This window comes from Apteryx rowi, unplaced genomic scaffold (assembly GCF_003343035.1).
Source record: "Apteryx rowi isolate R43461 unplaced genomic scaffold, aptRow1 scaffold_56, whole genome shotgun sequence".
Taxonomy (NCBI): domain Eukaryota; kingdom Metazoa; phylum Chordata; class Aves; order Apterygiformes; family Apterygidae; genus Apteryx; species Apteryx rowi.
This window is the reverse complement of record NW_020450827.1, coordinates 3077687-3095612: the sequence shown is the minus strand read 5'-3', so window position 1 is coordinate 3095612 and position 17926 is coordinate 3077687. Positions and strand designations below refer to the sequence as shown.

The window sequence follows — 17926 nt, the reverse complement described above, 5'->3', positions numbered from 1 at the left end:
CGTTGGGTGGTGGGGGGTTTTTTGGTGTTTTTTTAGTGTCTTTTTACATGTGCAAACCCAATGTGAGATATCTGGAGGCTGAAATGGGAGGTTAATAATGTCTGCTCTGCAGCTAAGCAGAGGGTTCACAGCTGGGTAACTCGTTACAAGCTTTTGACAGGAAAAAAATATATATATATATTTGAAAAAAATATACATATTTTTTCAAATATATATATGTATTTGAAAATAACTGTCAACACATTCACACTAGCCAAGCTAAACCAGGTATAATGCTTGGCTGGGTCCCTTCCTCATGGGCAAACATCAAGGTAATGAGCCAGGAAGTGAAATTAAAGAACAAGGATGCACTCGTCATAGGCTCGGACCAGAAAAGGTCTAGTTGAACTACCTAAGAAAACCATAAATACTTTTGTTTGGATAGTGGTGAGTCTCAGTGGTCTATAGGATTCAGACAACTGCCTGGAACTGCAGAACAGAAAAAAAACCCGTCATACTATTAAGGTGAATCATTCTCTACCCTTCCCTTCAAAGCTACCAAGTTGCAACCAGCTAGCCAGGGGACCCTAGGTGGGACCCAAACCCACAACAGCAGCTGATCGCACCTAACTGCAGCCTGTAATTATTAGTCTTTAGTACAGCTGGCAAGTAGGTCAAAATGTGATTCTGCAACACTCCGGGCTCTTTATACCGCCTTGGATACCGTTGCGTTTGGGCTCATGACAGCCTAGCACATCTATTCCTGTGCTGTGCCCCAGAGCAAAAGCAGCACTGTCATCCTCGGCCTGCTGAGGGCCAATGGAGACACCGACAGGCTAAGTGCCTAGGCCATGGTCACACCAAGTCTTTAACAGAAATGGTGGGATTTTTTTCATCTTCTCCTTCAGTCAACAAATAACTCTTATACCCAAGACCACAAGAACACGGAAGGTGCAACTATGCCATGTTATTGCGCCAGATGAGTAAACCTAGATTTGAACACATATTCCAAGTCTTCACTATTCAGATGTGATTCCCATGGGGAAAATGGTATACCCGTCTCTGCATAATCCATAACTTCCTATCACATTGTGTTCCACCAAGATCAGCTGCTGTTTTCAGAGCCCAGTGGGGCAAACATGCAGAGTTATCAAGCAGAACAAGACATAGGAGAGAGGGGCCCTGAGGTGGTTGTTTTTACCATTCACAGCATCTGAGGTGCTACCGAAGGGGTCAGCGAGAGGCAGGATATCAGGGAGCAGAAGCGCAGTCTCAGGAGATTTGAGTCCCTCAATCAGTTTTTCTGGGTTAAGCAGGAAAAGGAGGCAGGAAGGAAGGCAGCAGAGAAAAAGCAAAAAAAAACAAACAAAACAAAACAAAAACTACGTTAATCAGGTGCTCAACTCAAGGACTCAGTCTAGTATGTCAGACTCAGAAAAGCATCTGCACAACTGTGTGTGCAAACACCACCACCACCACTTACAGGACCTCTTTCCACTAAGGTTACTGGAGCACATTAAGACAGGGCAGCTATTCACCGGGTGGCCATAATCATCTAGACATCTGAGAACCTTCCTCACCCACTGCATGTTGCTCTCCCTAAGAGGCAGTTGTAAAATAGCATGCAGTTCTTTCAATCCTCCCCAAAGCAGTAAGGCTTAACAGGTCACGACCCACTGAAAACCTGAGAGAAACCTCTCCCTCTCACCTGCATATACTGGGAAGGTTTTTGTTAGTCTTCACGTAACGAGAAGAAAAGGAACAGATTATCAGAAGCCCGTGACACTAGAGTTAGGTATACAATTATTATTTATTCACTCAAGAATTAAATGCCTAGAGACCCCTAAGTGCTTTGGCAAAACCACAAAACATTAAGACACTACAGAGTCAGATATGAGAATCTGCCCTTAGATTAAAACAGCTGTCTAGTTACCAGTTATTTCAAATATCAGGTTTCAAATCAGACATGTCATTCTCAGCAGTGTGACTCCCATGGTTTCCATTATCTTTCATACAGAGACATTTAGATTGCCTGTTCAAAGAGTTAATCTCAATTAATGATCTAGTGGATGAGTGATTCTGCAATCATATTAACCACGCTTTCAATAATGAGTTTAGTTATGGGTTTCTTCACTTAAAGAACACTTTCAGGATTTGCTAGAAGTAATCACCTTCAGTAGAACAACCCTGATAAAATTTGCTCCATGTGGACAAATCTGGCCGTTTCAGCTTGCTGCAATGACTGCATGTATAATCTGACATTAGCATGAGCTACGGCATGCCACAGCCATGCCTTTACAACACTTTTACATCTACACTATTATTGTTTTGAGTTCAAAGTCTGGAATTATTATTTATTATCCAAAGAAAATGTACAAAAATATAGGCTCCGGAATACAGCTATTCAAAAGACTTATCACAGTGAGAAAGTCAAAGAAAAGCTTAAGTTGCATTGTTAGGTACATTATAATAGTATCCATCATTTTTATTGCCTGATATAAATAAGAAAATGACCTGGTGGCTTTGGAACTATTTATTCAGAGCAGGACAAATTCTGCTCCCCATGACAAACTTCACAAGCCAGCACACTAAGGCAACCATGAGGGGAAGGGAATCTAAAAAGGGAACCGAGAGGCAGCTGTTTTATGAGTAAAGGCCTGAAGAAGGTCAACTAAAAGGGAAACCCTGATGGGGACAGCAGCCTTGCATGTACTTGAAGCCTTCCCAACTCTACAAGGAAAACCCAGTTTTTCTTAAGACCAAATTTGCCAAAGAAAAATGCACCCCAACTGTAGAGGCATCACCCTTGGCTTCTCAGCTGCACAAAGGGGGGGCTCTTTCCTTGGATGAGCTGAGAGGCTTGGCCAAAAGAGAGGTAGCGATGCTATCAAAAATGGGCTAACAGGGGTGGCTCCAGGAAAGCAGACAGGAACTGATTATAGCCTGTTGGGAAAACACAACACAAGAGACACCCCTGGGGACAAGAAGTCAGGGAACATGCTCAACAATTTTTCCTAGTAGGGAGGGAACTGCCAGGATAACAGGTATCCATCCCAAGTACAGTTGATTTAAACAGCATTTTAAATCACTTAATCCAGATAGCAAGGCACAGAACACAATTGTGGGAGAAATTATGGATAGGCTCTCAGTTGTGCAGCTCCAGGTTGAGTTTGGCTCCTACTTCAAGATGAAGGTTGTAGAACCATAAAGTGGTATGTGTGTGTGTGTTTTGAATGTATTCACATTTTAGAGATTCAGGCCTAAGATACTCCTTGCAAAGCAAGGCTCTTTGAGAGGGCCTGTGTGCCAGTGCCCAGCTCTTCTCAAGGCACTTGAATCAGCCTGTATCTTCAAAAGCACACATACGGTACCTGAAACTATTCCCTTCATGAACCAAATTCCAAGTGTTTTGCTCCTTGAAGACCCTCGCCTTCAATCTTACCTTTCCAAACAGTCTCCTCCTTTTTCATCGCTGCAGACTTGCTGTGTAACACTGTGGAATTCTCTCTTGGTTAGGCAGTAAGAAGCTGCATATTGAGCTCAGCCACACTTTTTAAACGCATAGAAATCATGACAATAAACACGGGATTCCTTTCTCTGTGTCTTAGCTTTCCCTCCTGTCCCCAAGGCTCAACCTGTTTTATGGGATGCTTTAGACAGTCAGTGGTTCTTTGTTATATTTTGTTACTTGTCTCATGAGATTTCCTTTGTTTCCTTCATCACTGGTTCTGTCAATGCTGTTACAGGTAGCCACCACATCTCTTAGTGCATGTTTTAAAAGGAACTTGATCCCTTTTGAGCAAGGCTGAGAAACTCAACACAAAGTTGTCAGGATGAATGAGTAAGCAGACACCAGACACCTCAGTAGGTTTTGAGGGCCTAGCAATTAGTTTACCTGATTTCTATTTTGTGTTGCATCCTGTATTAACCACTAGAAATAAGAGCTAAAGTAGAAGAACAGCAGAGCTACTTTAAGTGAAAACTCATGTTTAACAGCAAAGGAGCTTGAAAAGTTAGTGAAGACCCAGAGGAATCTATGGTTCTACATTAGATAACAGGAATACCTTTTCTATAAGAGTTAGTTTCGTTTTCTTTACCACAACATGCTTATTAAAAACATACACATGCGCACTAAGGGAAATGTTTCTGAATCCACAGACATTCCTAAGTCCAAGAACGCTACATGCCTTGGCAGTGGCAAGTAAATCCAGCTCTCAGGTCTCTGTTCCACCACCGCTCCAACAGTCAAAGCAGTAACCCAAGGAGGAAACTTCATGCACTAGACTGTTTCCCTGCACATGGATATTAGGCAGGTGCAGTTCAACTGTATGCAGACCTTGAAAGAAAACCAGGCTCTCTTGTGATACTGAGCTGCAGTTTTGGTCCTCCTACCAGAGCAATTCTCTAGTGGAAGTTTAATTTTCATTTCCAAGAGAAAAGCAGCTTCACCTGCAAGTGAAGTCACGGTTGAGATGGTGAAAAACCAGCAGTGCAAAAGAGGGAGGGAAAAAAAAGGGGGGGGGGCATGATTACTGGTCTCATTTGTGTTATCTGTACAAACAACCGTTGCAAGACATGCATATATGAAGTAATCATCAACTGCAGAATGGACTCCGCCAATAAAGCAAACAGCAACGTAGCACATATCTGCCATTCATGGAGGAGATCATGGCTACAGCCTCAGGTATGGACTTCATTTAAACGTTATGTCCCACCTGCCATTCCCTTAGCAAAGATCTTCTACTGGAGGAAAATCAAAGGGGACTTGTGCTAAAACAGTGCCAGAATCCTGTGACTCTCACTGCATGTGGGCACACAACCACAATCTGTACTTCGAAAAGGGTAACGAGGGGAAAGATTGGTTCTGCAACAAACAACGTTAACAGCAGTGTAACAAACTCTTCCACGTTGCAATTTCAGGGCCCATAATAGCAAGTTTTGTGCACGTTCAGAGCTCAAAGGCTTGAGCATAACAGGGCAAAACAGTCTGCACCAAGCACCATGCTGTTAATTTTAGAGTTTTATAGTATCAGAGGTTCTCCTGCCTCAAATCCAATAGACAGATTCAGATTATTCAGATGTGCATATACAAATCCAAGGACAAACAAGGTTAAGGAAATATAACCCAACACAAAGGTATTGTCTATCTTACAGCTCCTGAAGGGCCCTCAAAAATGGCCTTTATCAAACTCCACCTGGGAAGCGTGCTCTTCAACTGATAACCACGCTCCCACACGAGGTTGCCTGTTGGAGATATCCTTTCCCCCATACAGCCTACTCCAAGTCTGTCAGATGGTCACAGGCAAAGCAGGCTTGACTCAAGTTCAGGATTGATCTGACCTTTTGTATTTCATTTTGTCAGGTTTTCCACTTTGCCCATTTTCATTCCTGACAGGATGGCAGCAAGTTTGTGTAGTGCTTCTGCTGAGGGCTTTGCATCAATTAGTAAGGATGTTGGCTGAGTAAGCGAGGTTCATTATCAAACCTTAAGAAGGTCTCAAAGCTCAAAAGCATGCAGGAGGAAATACAAAGTGCTCTATCAACCCTTCCCAGAGCTCAAGCCCAGCTGCACACAGCTGCTTTTTAGGTGAATGTTTTACTTTCTTCCTAAGTTTCCAGATCCACGCAGTAAGAAATTTTTTTTTTTCCTATCATAGTCAAAATAAGCAAAACACAACCCAGTGAAAGCAAAGCAAGAGTATAACCTACATCTAACAGCTCTCACAGGCCACCCCAAGTGGCAGATGTTGGTAGCTTGGAAAACCAAATCCCTTCTTCACAGAATGAAAGGGAGAGCTTTTCCTCTGATTTGCACCAATATAAAAAGGGTGTAATGCCACCTAGCATCAGCAGAATTACTCTGGATTTACATCCAGTGAGGCTATTTTGGCCTTTTTCTTCAGATCCTGTTTCTTCAACACACGCACGTATCAGATACTTGAGATGTACAATTAGTCAATTTGCACAGACTTCACATCTGCAATACCACCACCGCCAAAGACTGTAAGTTGGCATGCTGCGTTTGTACTTGCTGATACAACCCTTGAACAACAAAGTATATGCAGAAAGCATCTCAAAAACAGTTGCAGTTATAAAAAAATAAAAATAAAAAAAAAATCAAGACATGGGGGAGCTAAATATGTTTTTAGTTACAGCAGGCTATTAGAAAGAAATGAATAAAGATTTCCAAGAGATTTGCAAGTTAAAAAAAAGGGAGCAGAGGGCAAAAAAAAAAAATAATAATCTGTCACACTTTGGTAACACTGAACAATCAAAATGCAACATCTCAAAGCCAAAGATCTCCACCAGCCAGGCACTGCACACAGTAGGAACGTTACTCACTCATGTACTGCGGAGGAATAGCAAAAAGAAAGATAATTCAATAGAGCACACAGCAGAGTTCTTTTCTTCGGATGTCAACTGAGAAAGAAAGACAAGGTTGTAAAAATCCTGCCAAGTCAACTGTGCTATGAGTGGGAGGGCAAATTACCGAGGTATAGATTAGTCACTCAGGAAGATTTCTTCCTATTGATTGATCAAGTATTAAAGATTAAAGGAAACCTTCCACATTATTCAGCTTCAGAAGACTAGGACTAATCAAGGGAGGCCACTAGACTTCAATTTTCCCAGTGGAGTTTCTGCCAAAGGGAATTGATTTTTTTTTTTTTTTAAACATAGCACAGGGAGAAAGAAGGAAATAATATAGCAAGTGACATTCTTTAAAAAACATGATTTTTTTTTTAACACCATAGAGAAGAGTAGGACAGTGTTCAACAGTAGCTCCTTAAGAGATCAAAAGCAAACTATTTTAGTTCAACATTAATGATCTCAGAAATATTCGTCAAGTAACACAGCTTCCGATCAAAGTCAACCCCAGGCAGACACAATTCTAGATACTATTTACACTCAATTAACTGGGGTTCAAGTGATCCATGCGCTTTGTTGCTCCAAATCTTCAAAACGTCTATTGGTACTCTCAGTTAATAGTACTGCAATTAATTCATCAAGTTACTAAATGTATAATTCACCCTCTGCATTTTCCCAACTCAAGATGTAAACAAGTTGTTAATACACATCCACATGTGCATGTGCATGCCTGCAAGTACTTTAAGCTGTCTACATGTCATCCTGGTACCAATATGAGTTCTTATTAAGATTTTCTATTAAAATAGTTATAAATATCCTGACATGGGTGGGTGCAGCTATATTTTCAGAATACACAGGCCAGGGTGGGGGGAGTTACGCTGCTTAAAAGCATTCTGATCAAATACCTAAGTTGTGCCAAACAATAAAAGGGCCCTACTACAGTAGTGATAACAGCACTGTTAAAGCAGCTGAACTTGTGTGTTTTGACAAGGATGTCAGTGACTTGAGTCTTAATTCCCACTTCCAGGTGCTGGAAGCTGCCAGTATCAGCAATTTGATCTCAACCTTTCACGATTCTTCCATGTTTCCATTTCTTCAGGTGTTGCAATGGCATGAAATTCACCTCCAGTTCGGAGCGCTGCATTCTTGCCACTGCTGAGAAAGCTTGGAAACCCAGTTCCCGAAGGCCATGCGTTAGAAGGCAATGAGGAAAGAAAAAAAAAAATCCAGTTTTGCTTAAAACCTCTCTTTTTTTTTTTAAGCTGATTATGTGTTTAGCAAGAACAGATGTCAGGTCCATACATTTTGATAGCTGGCACTAGAAACATGTCAAGGCTGCGGATACATACTTTTTGTTTTGAAACTGCACTACAAGTTATGTACTTTCCTAGTCCTGAAAAGTAGCTTTTCAGATTTACTAACATGTAAAAACACAGAAATCTACGAGCATCTGAAGGAAACAAAAGGCAAAAATCATCCTTAAAGTGCTACTTAAAAGCCTTAGAGAATTCCAACATGACAATGACTCTTTAATAAGCAATGCTGTTTGCCTTTTCATCAAAAATGAGAATCCAGTGTGTGCCCAGATGGCACATGTATGCTTTCTTGGCCAAGTTTGCTTCTCCAGCTACGTCTGCATGTTTATTTAGCTCAGCAGGATGGGGAATGTCTCTTATCATACTTTCCATTATATCAAAGACAATGAGCAGTTACTGTCACAGGGGCGGCTGGGTGTTGCTGTTCTTCAAACAAATAACTAGCTACACCAAAGACACATTCGTCTCTCAACTGTAGTTAAGATGTTGAATTACTGCAGGGAATAAATGGCTGTGTAAATATGTTTATAAAAACCCCACACATTTGAAGAAGAAAGGGGAATACATGATTGGCTCATTGTGCAGAGACAATATTTTGCTAGGTGCTGCCGCAGAGAAGCCACCAAGCTGTCCCGCGCGAACGCGGACTCAGCCCACACGTGAATCAGTGCGGTGCAGCCCGCAGCCTGGGGGAGTTGCAAGGTGGGGGAGCAGAGCTCTCGCAACTCTCACACCTCAGCACCGCCGCTCAAGACCTTTTCTGCCTGCTCTGCCGAGGGCCCACACCCATCACCTCACCTCTATCCACTTCTGCAGAGAGCAGGTGGAATAAGCCAGGACTGCTGATAGCACAGGGTACCTAGGGAGCAAAAATCATCTGGAACTGATGAGAAAGAGGGGAAGCCACAAACACTCAACGAATTGGAAAGAAATATTTTTGGCAATATTTCAGAGGGCATTTCACTGGGCCCATGTCCGATATTCAAAAACTTGTTCATCTAAACAGGTGTTTCTAGAGTGAAAAGCACCAGGAACGGTTTTAAATGAATCCTAACACCGGGTGACTGACGAGCGTGGGTTAACACAGCACTTCATTTTCAATTTGGGACATTAATAACAGACACAGGCTAAGAGCAGAAATATTCACATGCTGTGGGTCAAAACGGTGATTAAATACTTCTGGAAAGCAGGTTGTTGGGGCTAGGGCCAAGCCCATTCATACCAATGGAAATTAAGTCAAAAGAAACAAGCACTGTACATACAGGGCATGAAGAACCTCGACTTAGGTCTATTCACAGGGGGAAGCCTTAAAGACAAAAAGAGAGATCTGCCTTGAAGCTTCGTTACTCAGTTCAATTGAAAGCCTCCAGAATACCCTATGCAAAATTTAGCTTTCCATAATAGCGTGAGCTAAATTTGTACTGATAGATATTAAGTAGCCACGCGCAGCAGAAAAATTACCCTTCTGATCAAATACTCCATTAGGATTAATCAGCAGTGAAGCCTGCAATAAGCTTATTAAGAACTTGGCTCATTTTCCTACACAGGCACCAAAAAAAATGTTTTCAGCACGAATATTTCATTTTTCCTTATTTTAACAGATGTTTTGCCATATTTTTACACCCCTCTTGCCAGCTCCTTTTACCAGTTACATTTCCATTAGCAATTGCAGCCATCGTGTATGGCTGGAACATACTAAGAACAAAAACGTACCAAAAACCATTCTGTTTTCCCTTGATTACTGTTCAGAGTTAATATTGCTGCCTTCTATTAGAAGCCATGTCACCTGCTCCCTAGGACCACTCCTAAGGAAAAAAGTTATCTATAACAGATTAAGCAAGTGAAAACATGACTTCCTCTAGGAAATTGCACATCTCCAACACCACAATCCACAGAAATAGCGCGGTCTGCTAGAAGCTAGTGTCCAAGGTTTGTCTTTGCTGTACATTTAACTGACTTCACAGAGCTGAGAATATGATCTTGCTAAAGCTAGATGTGAGCAGTCATACTGAAAGCAGACTCTTTTGGCTGTGCCTCCCTGGAAGCGTGCTCCTCCATCTGAACATATTTAGGCCATCTGGGGATGCAACCCATGGCTATCTGTAATGGGTTAAGCATCATCCGCTTGTTTCTCAGGGATCTGTCATAGCAAGGCTTGTCTGTCCTTCTAAGCATACAGAGGAAGGGTGTGAAGGCACAAGGTCTCCAGCCAGCATTCAAGTGAGGCCACCTGCACCCTCAGGTGCCAGCAAAGACAGCAAGTTTGGGGCTTAAGCAAAAAAAGAAGCTGAGCTTCTAGCCAGACCCTCAGCTGTTGCAGGTTTAGAGCCCAGACAAAACTGGCTCTGTATGGCAATTGGGGGGGAATAAAAGCTCCACTTATGCCTGTAGCAAAAGCCTCGCTAAACAGAACTACTCTTGTAACCAAGGGGTACAGGCTCACGCTTTTACTCCTGAAAGGACTATCCATGCTCAAAGTCTAAAAAAAGGACAGAGGTAAAATGTTTTCAGAGCAATGGGTTTGCTACCAGGATCTCTTCAGAAATAAAAATATGCCAAACAGAAAGCAATTACTTAGCAAGCATTTAAAAACACATTCAGCTGTTTCGGCAGAAAACTAAGGTAGTTTGGAAATGTGCAATTGGAGATGCTATATACTAAGAGGCCCGCGTCAATCCCAGCTCTGCTGACCCAAGGGGCACAGTTAAAAACGGCTTTCACGCACAGGTCAGCACATCCCTTGCGTCCGAGTCCTCTCGGCTGGCTGTGGGGATGTTTCAGTACCAGGCATGCGGCACAGGTAACGCAGGCACAACAGAACAAAGACAACTCTGTTCTGCACGACAGACACACACGCATCGAAAAATCTGACTCCAAATCCAGGATTATCTTTGCTGTTGACTTCATAAGCACAGACAACCCCTCTCACTTTTCAGAACCAAGGATAAGCTTGCAGCTCCAGCCCTTGGAAACATTCATGAGCCTCCGGCCTGAGCAGGTTTTATATGAAAAATAAATAAATAAATAAAACCAGAGAGCTGTCACTACGGTAACCTGCAGCGAACCAACAAGAAACAGACGCTGTTGATGCCCTTGCCCCCAACTTTGCCCACACGGCAGCAGATTCACCGAACTCAACAGGATCAGTCACATGCAGGCAATAAGATTAGCAAAATAAGGTTTAGCACCTGCCTGTACAGATACGCCACCAGTCAGGGACAGATCTGTGGCACAAGCAACCAGCACCGCAACAACTGCCGACAACTGCTACTCTGATTATTTGCACCCAAGAGCAGGCTTGAAAGGCAATTTCTCCGCAGTGATTTCTGTGATAAGAAGAATCTGGGAGCTCCTGCAGCTAAGGCTGTGACTGCTGCTTCATATGGTTGTGCTACATCAAAATTCAACAGGCAGTAAGAAAAACAACTGGCTCAGTGTGTAACCGTTTGTGTTGAGCACACTGGCAAAGAACTGAATAGTAGTCTGGGCTGGCAGAATTCAAGCTAGAAAAGCAAATGTTTCCAATCGCACTTGGGGAAAAAAGCAGTGCAGAATTATCTACCTTCGTTAGGTCCTTATCAAATTGTGGCTGGGCAGGTCAGCTCCTTTCAAGTGCTCATGTAAGAGAGAAAGAGTGTCAATAAGTTCTGCTTCATAATACGGTTTGTGCAGCCAGAATTCCCCAAACTGCACCATTTATGAGTGAAATCACTTTTCAGCTGTAACACATTTCTCCTGCTCTTTGAATCTCAACCAGAATGAAGTTCCACACAACTCTTAAAAAAAAAATTAAGACTTTTCTTTTTCCTGATTTCTTAGCTTTCCATGCATAGACACTGTCTTTATGAGCACGCGGGTTTGCAGTTTGGGTCCTCTACAGTCAAACCACCAGCGACTCCACAGCTTGAGCTGAGAACAAGGGTGAGACACTTGTCCTCTGGGGCTAACTGACATGAAGGGACCCGTCACACACACATTCACCACAGGGCTTAGAGAAACTCTAAGATAAAACATGCCCATATTCCAAATCCCACTGATTTGCAAATAAGCTCCTAAGCACTTACATAATCTTGTGCTAAAAAGTGCTGGCTGCTGCAGTCAGAAATGCGCACATGGAAGAGACATTTAAGTAGTACTGCAAAGTAAATGGAAATAGCTACCAACTGCACTAAGAAATTTTGCCAAATCAGAAAAGGTTATATGTTAACTCTTGCTTCACATGAAGCACAGGATTTGCAATAGAGCTAGGAAGCCAAAGAAACACTGACTCTTACGGCAAAGAAAGATTAACAGCAATAATGGAAACTACAATTTCAAAACTGGAAGCCAATTTGAAAGTGGCTTAGGTGAGCACAGATAATTACCCAGTTAATATTTTTAGCTTTGAATACTGAACCTTTAAAGACACCGGTATTATTAGCATTAGAAACAACCTGATAACTCAAGGGGCTGCCGTGAAAACTAAGAGCTCTTTTGTGCTCAGTGACGTTTACACCACCATGCAGAGCCTGCCAGTGCCTAGCACTATTGACAAGGGGCCAGGATTTCAGGTGTGCCTAGAAATAAAACCGGAAGATTAAGAATACAAAGCAAATGGCAACAATCCCCACCCCATAAACCTCAATTCCAGTTACCTGGTGTGTCGGATAATGGGAGAGGAATGAAAGGATCAGGCACAGTCAGAAGAGGAGGGCTAGTGTCCAAACTCAGAATGTCTTTCGTTTTTTCAGCTGGATAACCAGGAAGAGATAGGGCAAAGTGAAACAAAAGAGAAGAGAGAAAAGCAGAAAACATCAAGCAGAAAAACTCAGCACTGAGACACAGCTCAATATCAGAGAGTCCCAGCCATGGCCTGGGAAGAACACCACACATGCACACTCACAACAAGCTTACGTTGCTAGGGAAAAAGACAGAAACCCTATTACCCTGTAGCTCTCCAGTGCAATTTTTAACCCATAGATCTCAAAACATTCCTTGAAAGGGAAGTACTATTCTTGCACTTTACAGCAGCACGAGAGGTGAAATGCCAAAGGACAGACAGCAGGTCAAGCCCCCACGCTCTGGAGGGGGCTGTCTAAAATGAAGTGTATGGCATCTTGTACCAGAGAGGCTTAGGACTAGATTTGTAGCTCATATCTAAGCAAAGAGAAAAAGAAAAGGGCTAGAAGTGCCTGTCCCAGTGCAACAACCGAGAGAATTTCTGAGGCACCTTTCTAAAGAGCCCAGACCTCAGGGCAAGAGAGTCAAGGAGCAAATTTTAAAGACAAAAACCAGAAGAGAATTGAACATGCTACAGTGTCCAGAAAGCCCAGGACGTACGGACACTTCTCAGGCTTCACAGAAGCTACCTTACAGCTGAATCTGGAGCTGTTGCTGCTCAGCATCTCTAACAGCTGGTGGAACAACACAGTGAGTTGTCCAGCTGTTCAGTGCTCTGTGAAAGTCACAAAGTAACTCCCTAGAGAACCCTTGCGTCATCTATTTCAACTCCTTAACTCTCAGGTAAGAGCCAACAATACCAAGCTCAGTTATAAGCTCCGCTAAATCTCTTATTATAAATAGAAATAAGCATAAATGGATTTGTCACTTCTTGCCCCGCAAAAGGATTCTTCAGTCTCTTGCCAGGATGCCTCTCTACAAGGGTTGGTATGCTTAATGAAGCAGCATCGCCACACGGTTGCAGTTTTCACTGGTAAGAAGGGCTGCATAAGATGGGGAGAGGATTACTTACACTTAGGGCTGCTGCTGGCAGTTTTCCAGGTCTTCACTGCATTCAGTGAGATGCTGAAGAACTATAAACAAGCAGCAGCACTCACAGAGATTTTTCAGCATAGAAAGGGCTGCTTAGGGTAGAACCTTGGTACCCAGGTACCAAAGGAGAGACCGGACGGGGTCACACACACACAGACATCTGCAATAAAGCTCCTTAGACCAGCCAAGGACTCCTGGTCTCTAGAAGCCAGACTGCACAGCCAGTACAAAACTTCTTGCCTTCACCATTCACAAGTCAATTTGGAGTTTGTATCAGTTTTATCTTCCCTCCAAAAAGGCTATGACAAAAGCTGCTGTTTGACTGCTGTGCTTGTTGAGGGCATAGCCCTCTAGGACATACTCACAAACTCACCTGATCCAGAAGTGAAAGAAGAGCCACCAAACGCATCCACCTGGGGCGCAGCAGAAGCTGGCTGGAAACCTGGAATCAGATTCTCTGTAGAACCGCCCATCTTTTCTGGAGCTTTCCCTGAAAGGCCAGATGCAGATTTAGGGGAGAGACTTCCATTCTGAAGGTTGCTTACTTACCTGTACTTTTAGGGAACTATTTCCATACTTAAGTCCCTCCTTGCAAATCAAAATTTGCAGAAGTTGCAGATGAAGCACAGTTTAAACTGTAGCTTCTACAACAAACTGATCAGGGCCACATTAAAAGCAGCAAGTACCACTCCCTTTGAGAATATTGCTTGTTTAATTGCAGTTGCTCAGCAAGCAGGGCAGGGACAGAGAAAAAGGGAGACTGGAAGGATTTAGCTCTTACAGGCAGAGCTGACCATGACAGCATGGGAGCACCCAGGCAGCATCTGACTGAAAGCATCATCATTCCACACCACCTTCCTGTTTAATAGCAGGCTGGTATTAAACCCTCTCCATGAACCTACCATCACCCAGCTTTGCAAAGTCCTTGTTCAGCAGCTCCTCAGCTGTGAGCTTGGAGAAGTTGTCATCATCAAACGGATTCCACGTGGAGACATCGGGCGGGTTATACACATTCTGTTGCGAGGTCCTTGGGGAACCCGAGGGTGTAGTAGAAGCAGACCTGGACATGATTATTAATAACCAGTCTGAAATTCTCTGGCCAGCACTACGATCTGTTCTGAGCTACTGTGTTATAATCACTTCCTTCTTAAAACACTTAGCCCAAGTTACTGTACTTTGCACATCCAAAAGGCTGGGACCAGCTTGCCTTATCTGCTCATAATCATGTCTGAGCATCCTGCTGATGTCAGGAATTAAAAAAGTACCATAAATACACCATTTGAAACAATTTCCTGCAACATCTATGTGGAGGCTTCCTGCCTGTAGATACTATAAATGTGATGTAGCACGTACTCCTGGGGAAGAACCGGCGCTATGCAGCAAGCATGAAGCAGGCACCAGGGCTACTGGTGGAACAGTGGAAGTAAGACTAGCATTTGTGATCCATGTGGAAGCCCAGTTAGCTTAATATTTTGGGAGAGCAGAAGCACTCAGGAGGACCTCTGCCCTTGGGCAGCTTCCAGCAGCTTCCTGCCAAGCACTGAACCGTGGTCTTGGGGAGACAAAGGCTCATTTAGACCAGAGTTTGCTGCCGACCTTCGCCTCAGAGCTTGGCCTAGGAAGCATCCAAAAAGCCTTGCCTATCTCCTCCCTCCACACGCTTTGACACCAAGCAATCGGCCACCTACTTGGACTTGTTGAGACTGGCTTCAGCAGCAGCTGCCTGCAGGAGCTGGGTAGACTTGCTGGCTGGAACCCCAAACACAGCGCTGTGCGTCACATCGCTCAGAATCCTCCTGTGTCCTGCACGCTGCGTCTTCGGTGACGACGGAGGGGTGAGAGAGCCCAGCTTCTGCCCCTGCACAGCCGCGGGGGGGGTGGTTTGAGGTTTTTGCTGTTGCCTTATTTGTGCCTGCATCTAGGAGAGAAAGCAAAATGGTAGGTCCTTGAAGGTGAAGAGCCGCCGTGCTCAAAGAACAGCTATGTTCTGGGGAACCGACCTCAGAGTCATGAATCAAGGACAGTCTGGAGGAAAAAAAATAAAAAAAAATTAGTGTCACTGGTCTACAGTATTTCAGCATTACTACAGTTGCACAACTGGAAGCCTTCTCCCCTTTCCACGGTGGAGTTCTGGAGGCAAGATCGCTATTAATGCATGCTTTTCACAGCCAACTGGTCTCAGCAACTTGCTCAAGGGTAAAGGTTGAGAGTCGGGCAGCGCTAAAAAAAGAAAACAGATTAGGGCATGCAGGAATCCTGTCATATAGGCGCATGGATTGGGGCAAGGTGAAGAGCAGCACCTCTTCCAGTGGACGCCATGTAATTGAGGTCAAATCTCCGAAGGGATACAGGGCTTCTGCAGTGCAGGAGTTTGGGCTTCGCTTTCTCCAGATGTGAGAAAACAGACAGCCCTTAAGAATTCAAACGGCAGTTGCTTCACAATATACGTGAACCCCTAAGCACTGCCCTACTGTCAGCAGATGTAGAAGCAGAACCCAGCTCCCAAAAATCACAGGCTGGAACTTCACCCTACACTGTGCAAACCAAGAGGTCACAACCCCGAGCAGAGCGAGCCAGGGCAATCCAACTTGACTAACGGGAAGTTCCATTGAAAATCCACTGCTTCTACTGGTATGTGACCGCTTAGCGCAGCAAAAGGCAGGCTTACGACCAGGAAGACAGACCAGCTAAACAAACAGATCTGTTAAGCAGTAGCAAACCCACAGCCCCATCTTCTGCAATCCCAAGAGGGCGGGAAAAGGCAGACACACAGAGACACCCCACCCACACCCCCCCAATTTAAAAAAGCCCATAACAGGTTAATGAGCAGAGATGGCATTTCCATAGGGTGGTGCCGGTTTTCTCATTTCTTTCTACAGTGACACATACACAGCTCAGCTAAGGAAAGCAAGACCAAGCAAAACAAGGAACTTAATTTCCTAAGGAAAAAGCAAGGACCCTGGGAGTAAAAGTTGTCATTCAAACCTAGAGGAGAAAAATAAGTGTGTTTGGTTTAAGTGTCTGCCAAGAGAGTCCAACTACAAACCCTTCAGGAACATCAAGATACTTCTCAAACGGATTTTATTCTCCCTCATCAACTCAGTCTTGTGCTGAGTTCACAGACATACCCATAAGTACTCAAAATATTATTTTCTAGTGTTAAGCAACAGTATCACTTGGGATTGATGTGAAAAATCAGTTGGTCAATGGGTCCTAATCCAGTTATTGCTTGGATTTAAAGAGGGAAAAACCAGAATGCAAAGAGCAGAAAGTTGTGCACTCCATCTCCACTGCCTGGGCCCTTCTATCCTGCCTCTGTTCCCTGCTCAGTATCATCCCAGGCCATTTTCACCCAGAGAAGAAATATGGAAGACTTGGGATGGCCTAGGAGGGCCATCGGGAAGGAGTTATATCCCCAGCGTGGTTCTAAACTACAGCAGGGCAAGGCAAACAAGAGGTTAGCTGCCTTGCTTTTCACCCTGCCCTTTCAGGCAGACTCTCTGCAGCTGAGAAGCAAGCTGACCTGACTGCTTCTGATGCACCCACCTTACATCTCGCTATGTAGGTCACTGCAGAATGGTACATTTGGTGCTGAGAAATAAAAAGGCCGTGCTGAAATCTGCACAGAAGTGGATGCAGAGCTTATTAACCTGAAGTCCTGCAATACGAAAAGGTTTTGACAAGGCCTGGCTTGGTATCTTCTGCTTAGAGAGCATGCTCTGAAGAGGCGATGCCTCACTACTTGTTTTTTTTAAAATGAGTTGACTACTGCTTTTCCCCTCCCGATTGCCACAGGAGTGGAAAAGTCTTTGCATGTGTCAATTCTGATCAGCCTTCGGGAGACAGGGCTAATTTTCAGTCCAGCTGATTTAATAAAATTAAGAAAGGTTTTGTGCATGTGAATCACAGCAAAGTTCTTTAGAGATGCACTTTAATAATATGTTTCAGGCATTCCTCCTCTAAAAGGAGCAGGGTAATAACGTGTGCCTCATCCAAAACCTGAAAACTCCCACAGATTTCAATAAATTGACTTGCCCCAGGTCATTCAGCAAATCCATAAAAAGGCCAGGAACACAAAAGCTCCAAGTTCATCACCTGCCCTAACAACCAGCTCAGCGCTGAAGATTAATAGAAAAGCACAGGGGTGAATGACAGAGCCCTGAGACACCGGCATCAGGGAAAGAGCAAGACAAATTGTTTCCACAGCATCATGCAGGTCGCTGGCTCATTAAGTTCATTAGCCAAACTAATTCCTGGTGTCAATTCAAAGAAAGCATGCCTGAAAGATGAATTAGGTCCTTAGTGACTGGCACCTCATGAACAACCAAGCACAAACTGGCCATTAGTCTGGGCTCAAATACAGTGTGGCTGAACTGGTCTGTTATCAGAAACCGTTTGCTTTGTATATGTGCAACCAGGTACAGCAAAACAACAAACAACTTCCTCTTGCCTGGCGTCTGCAGACAACACACTTGCTTTGCAACACACAACTCGAGTGAGGGACATGCCTTTGC

At 43.8% G+C, this 17926-nt stretch overlaps 1 protein-coding gene across 18 annotated transcripts in view; it reads right to left on the bottom strand.

Moving 5' to 3' along the window:
* AAK1 (AP2 associated kinase 1) overlaps nucleotides 1–17926 on the bottom strand; it is an 84196-nt gene that overhangs the window by 22831 nt on the left and 43439 nt on the right. For 11 of the 18 annotated variants that reach the window (XR_003256039.1, XM_026081743.1, XM_026081745.1 and 8 more), the window contains exons 13-17: nucleotides 15101–15330; nucleotides 14315–14472; nucleotides 13786–13902; nucleotides 12296–12391; nucleotides 1181–1282 (exon numbers count right to left, since the gene is read on the bottom strand). Coding sequence is in view for 17 of the 18 variants with exons in the window: in XM_026081743.1 (XP_025937528.1) it covers nucleotides 1181–1282; nucleotides 12296–12391; nucleotides 13786–13902; nucleotides 14315–14472; nucleotides 15101–15330 (703 nt within the window). In the remaining variant the exon portion in view is untranslated. Of the gene's footprint in view, nucleotides 1–1180; nucleotides 1283–7283; nucleotides 7510–12295; nucleotides 12392–13785; nucleotides 13903–14314; nucleotides 14473–15100; nucleotides 15331–17926 lie in introns of those variants that run through there. The other 7 variants (XM_026081746.1, XM_026081751.1, XM_026081759.1 and 4 more) reach the window with 4 other exon arrangements.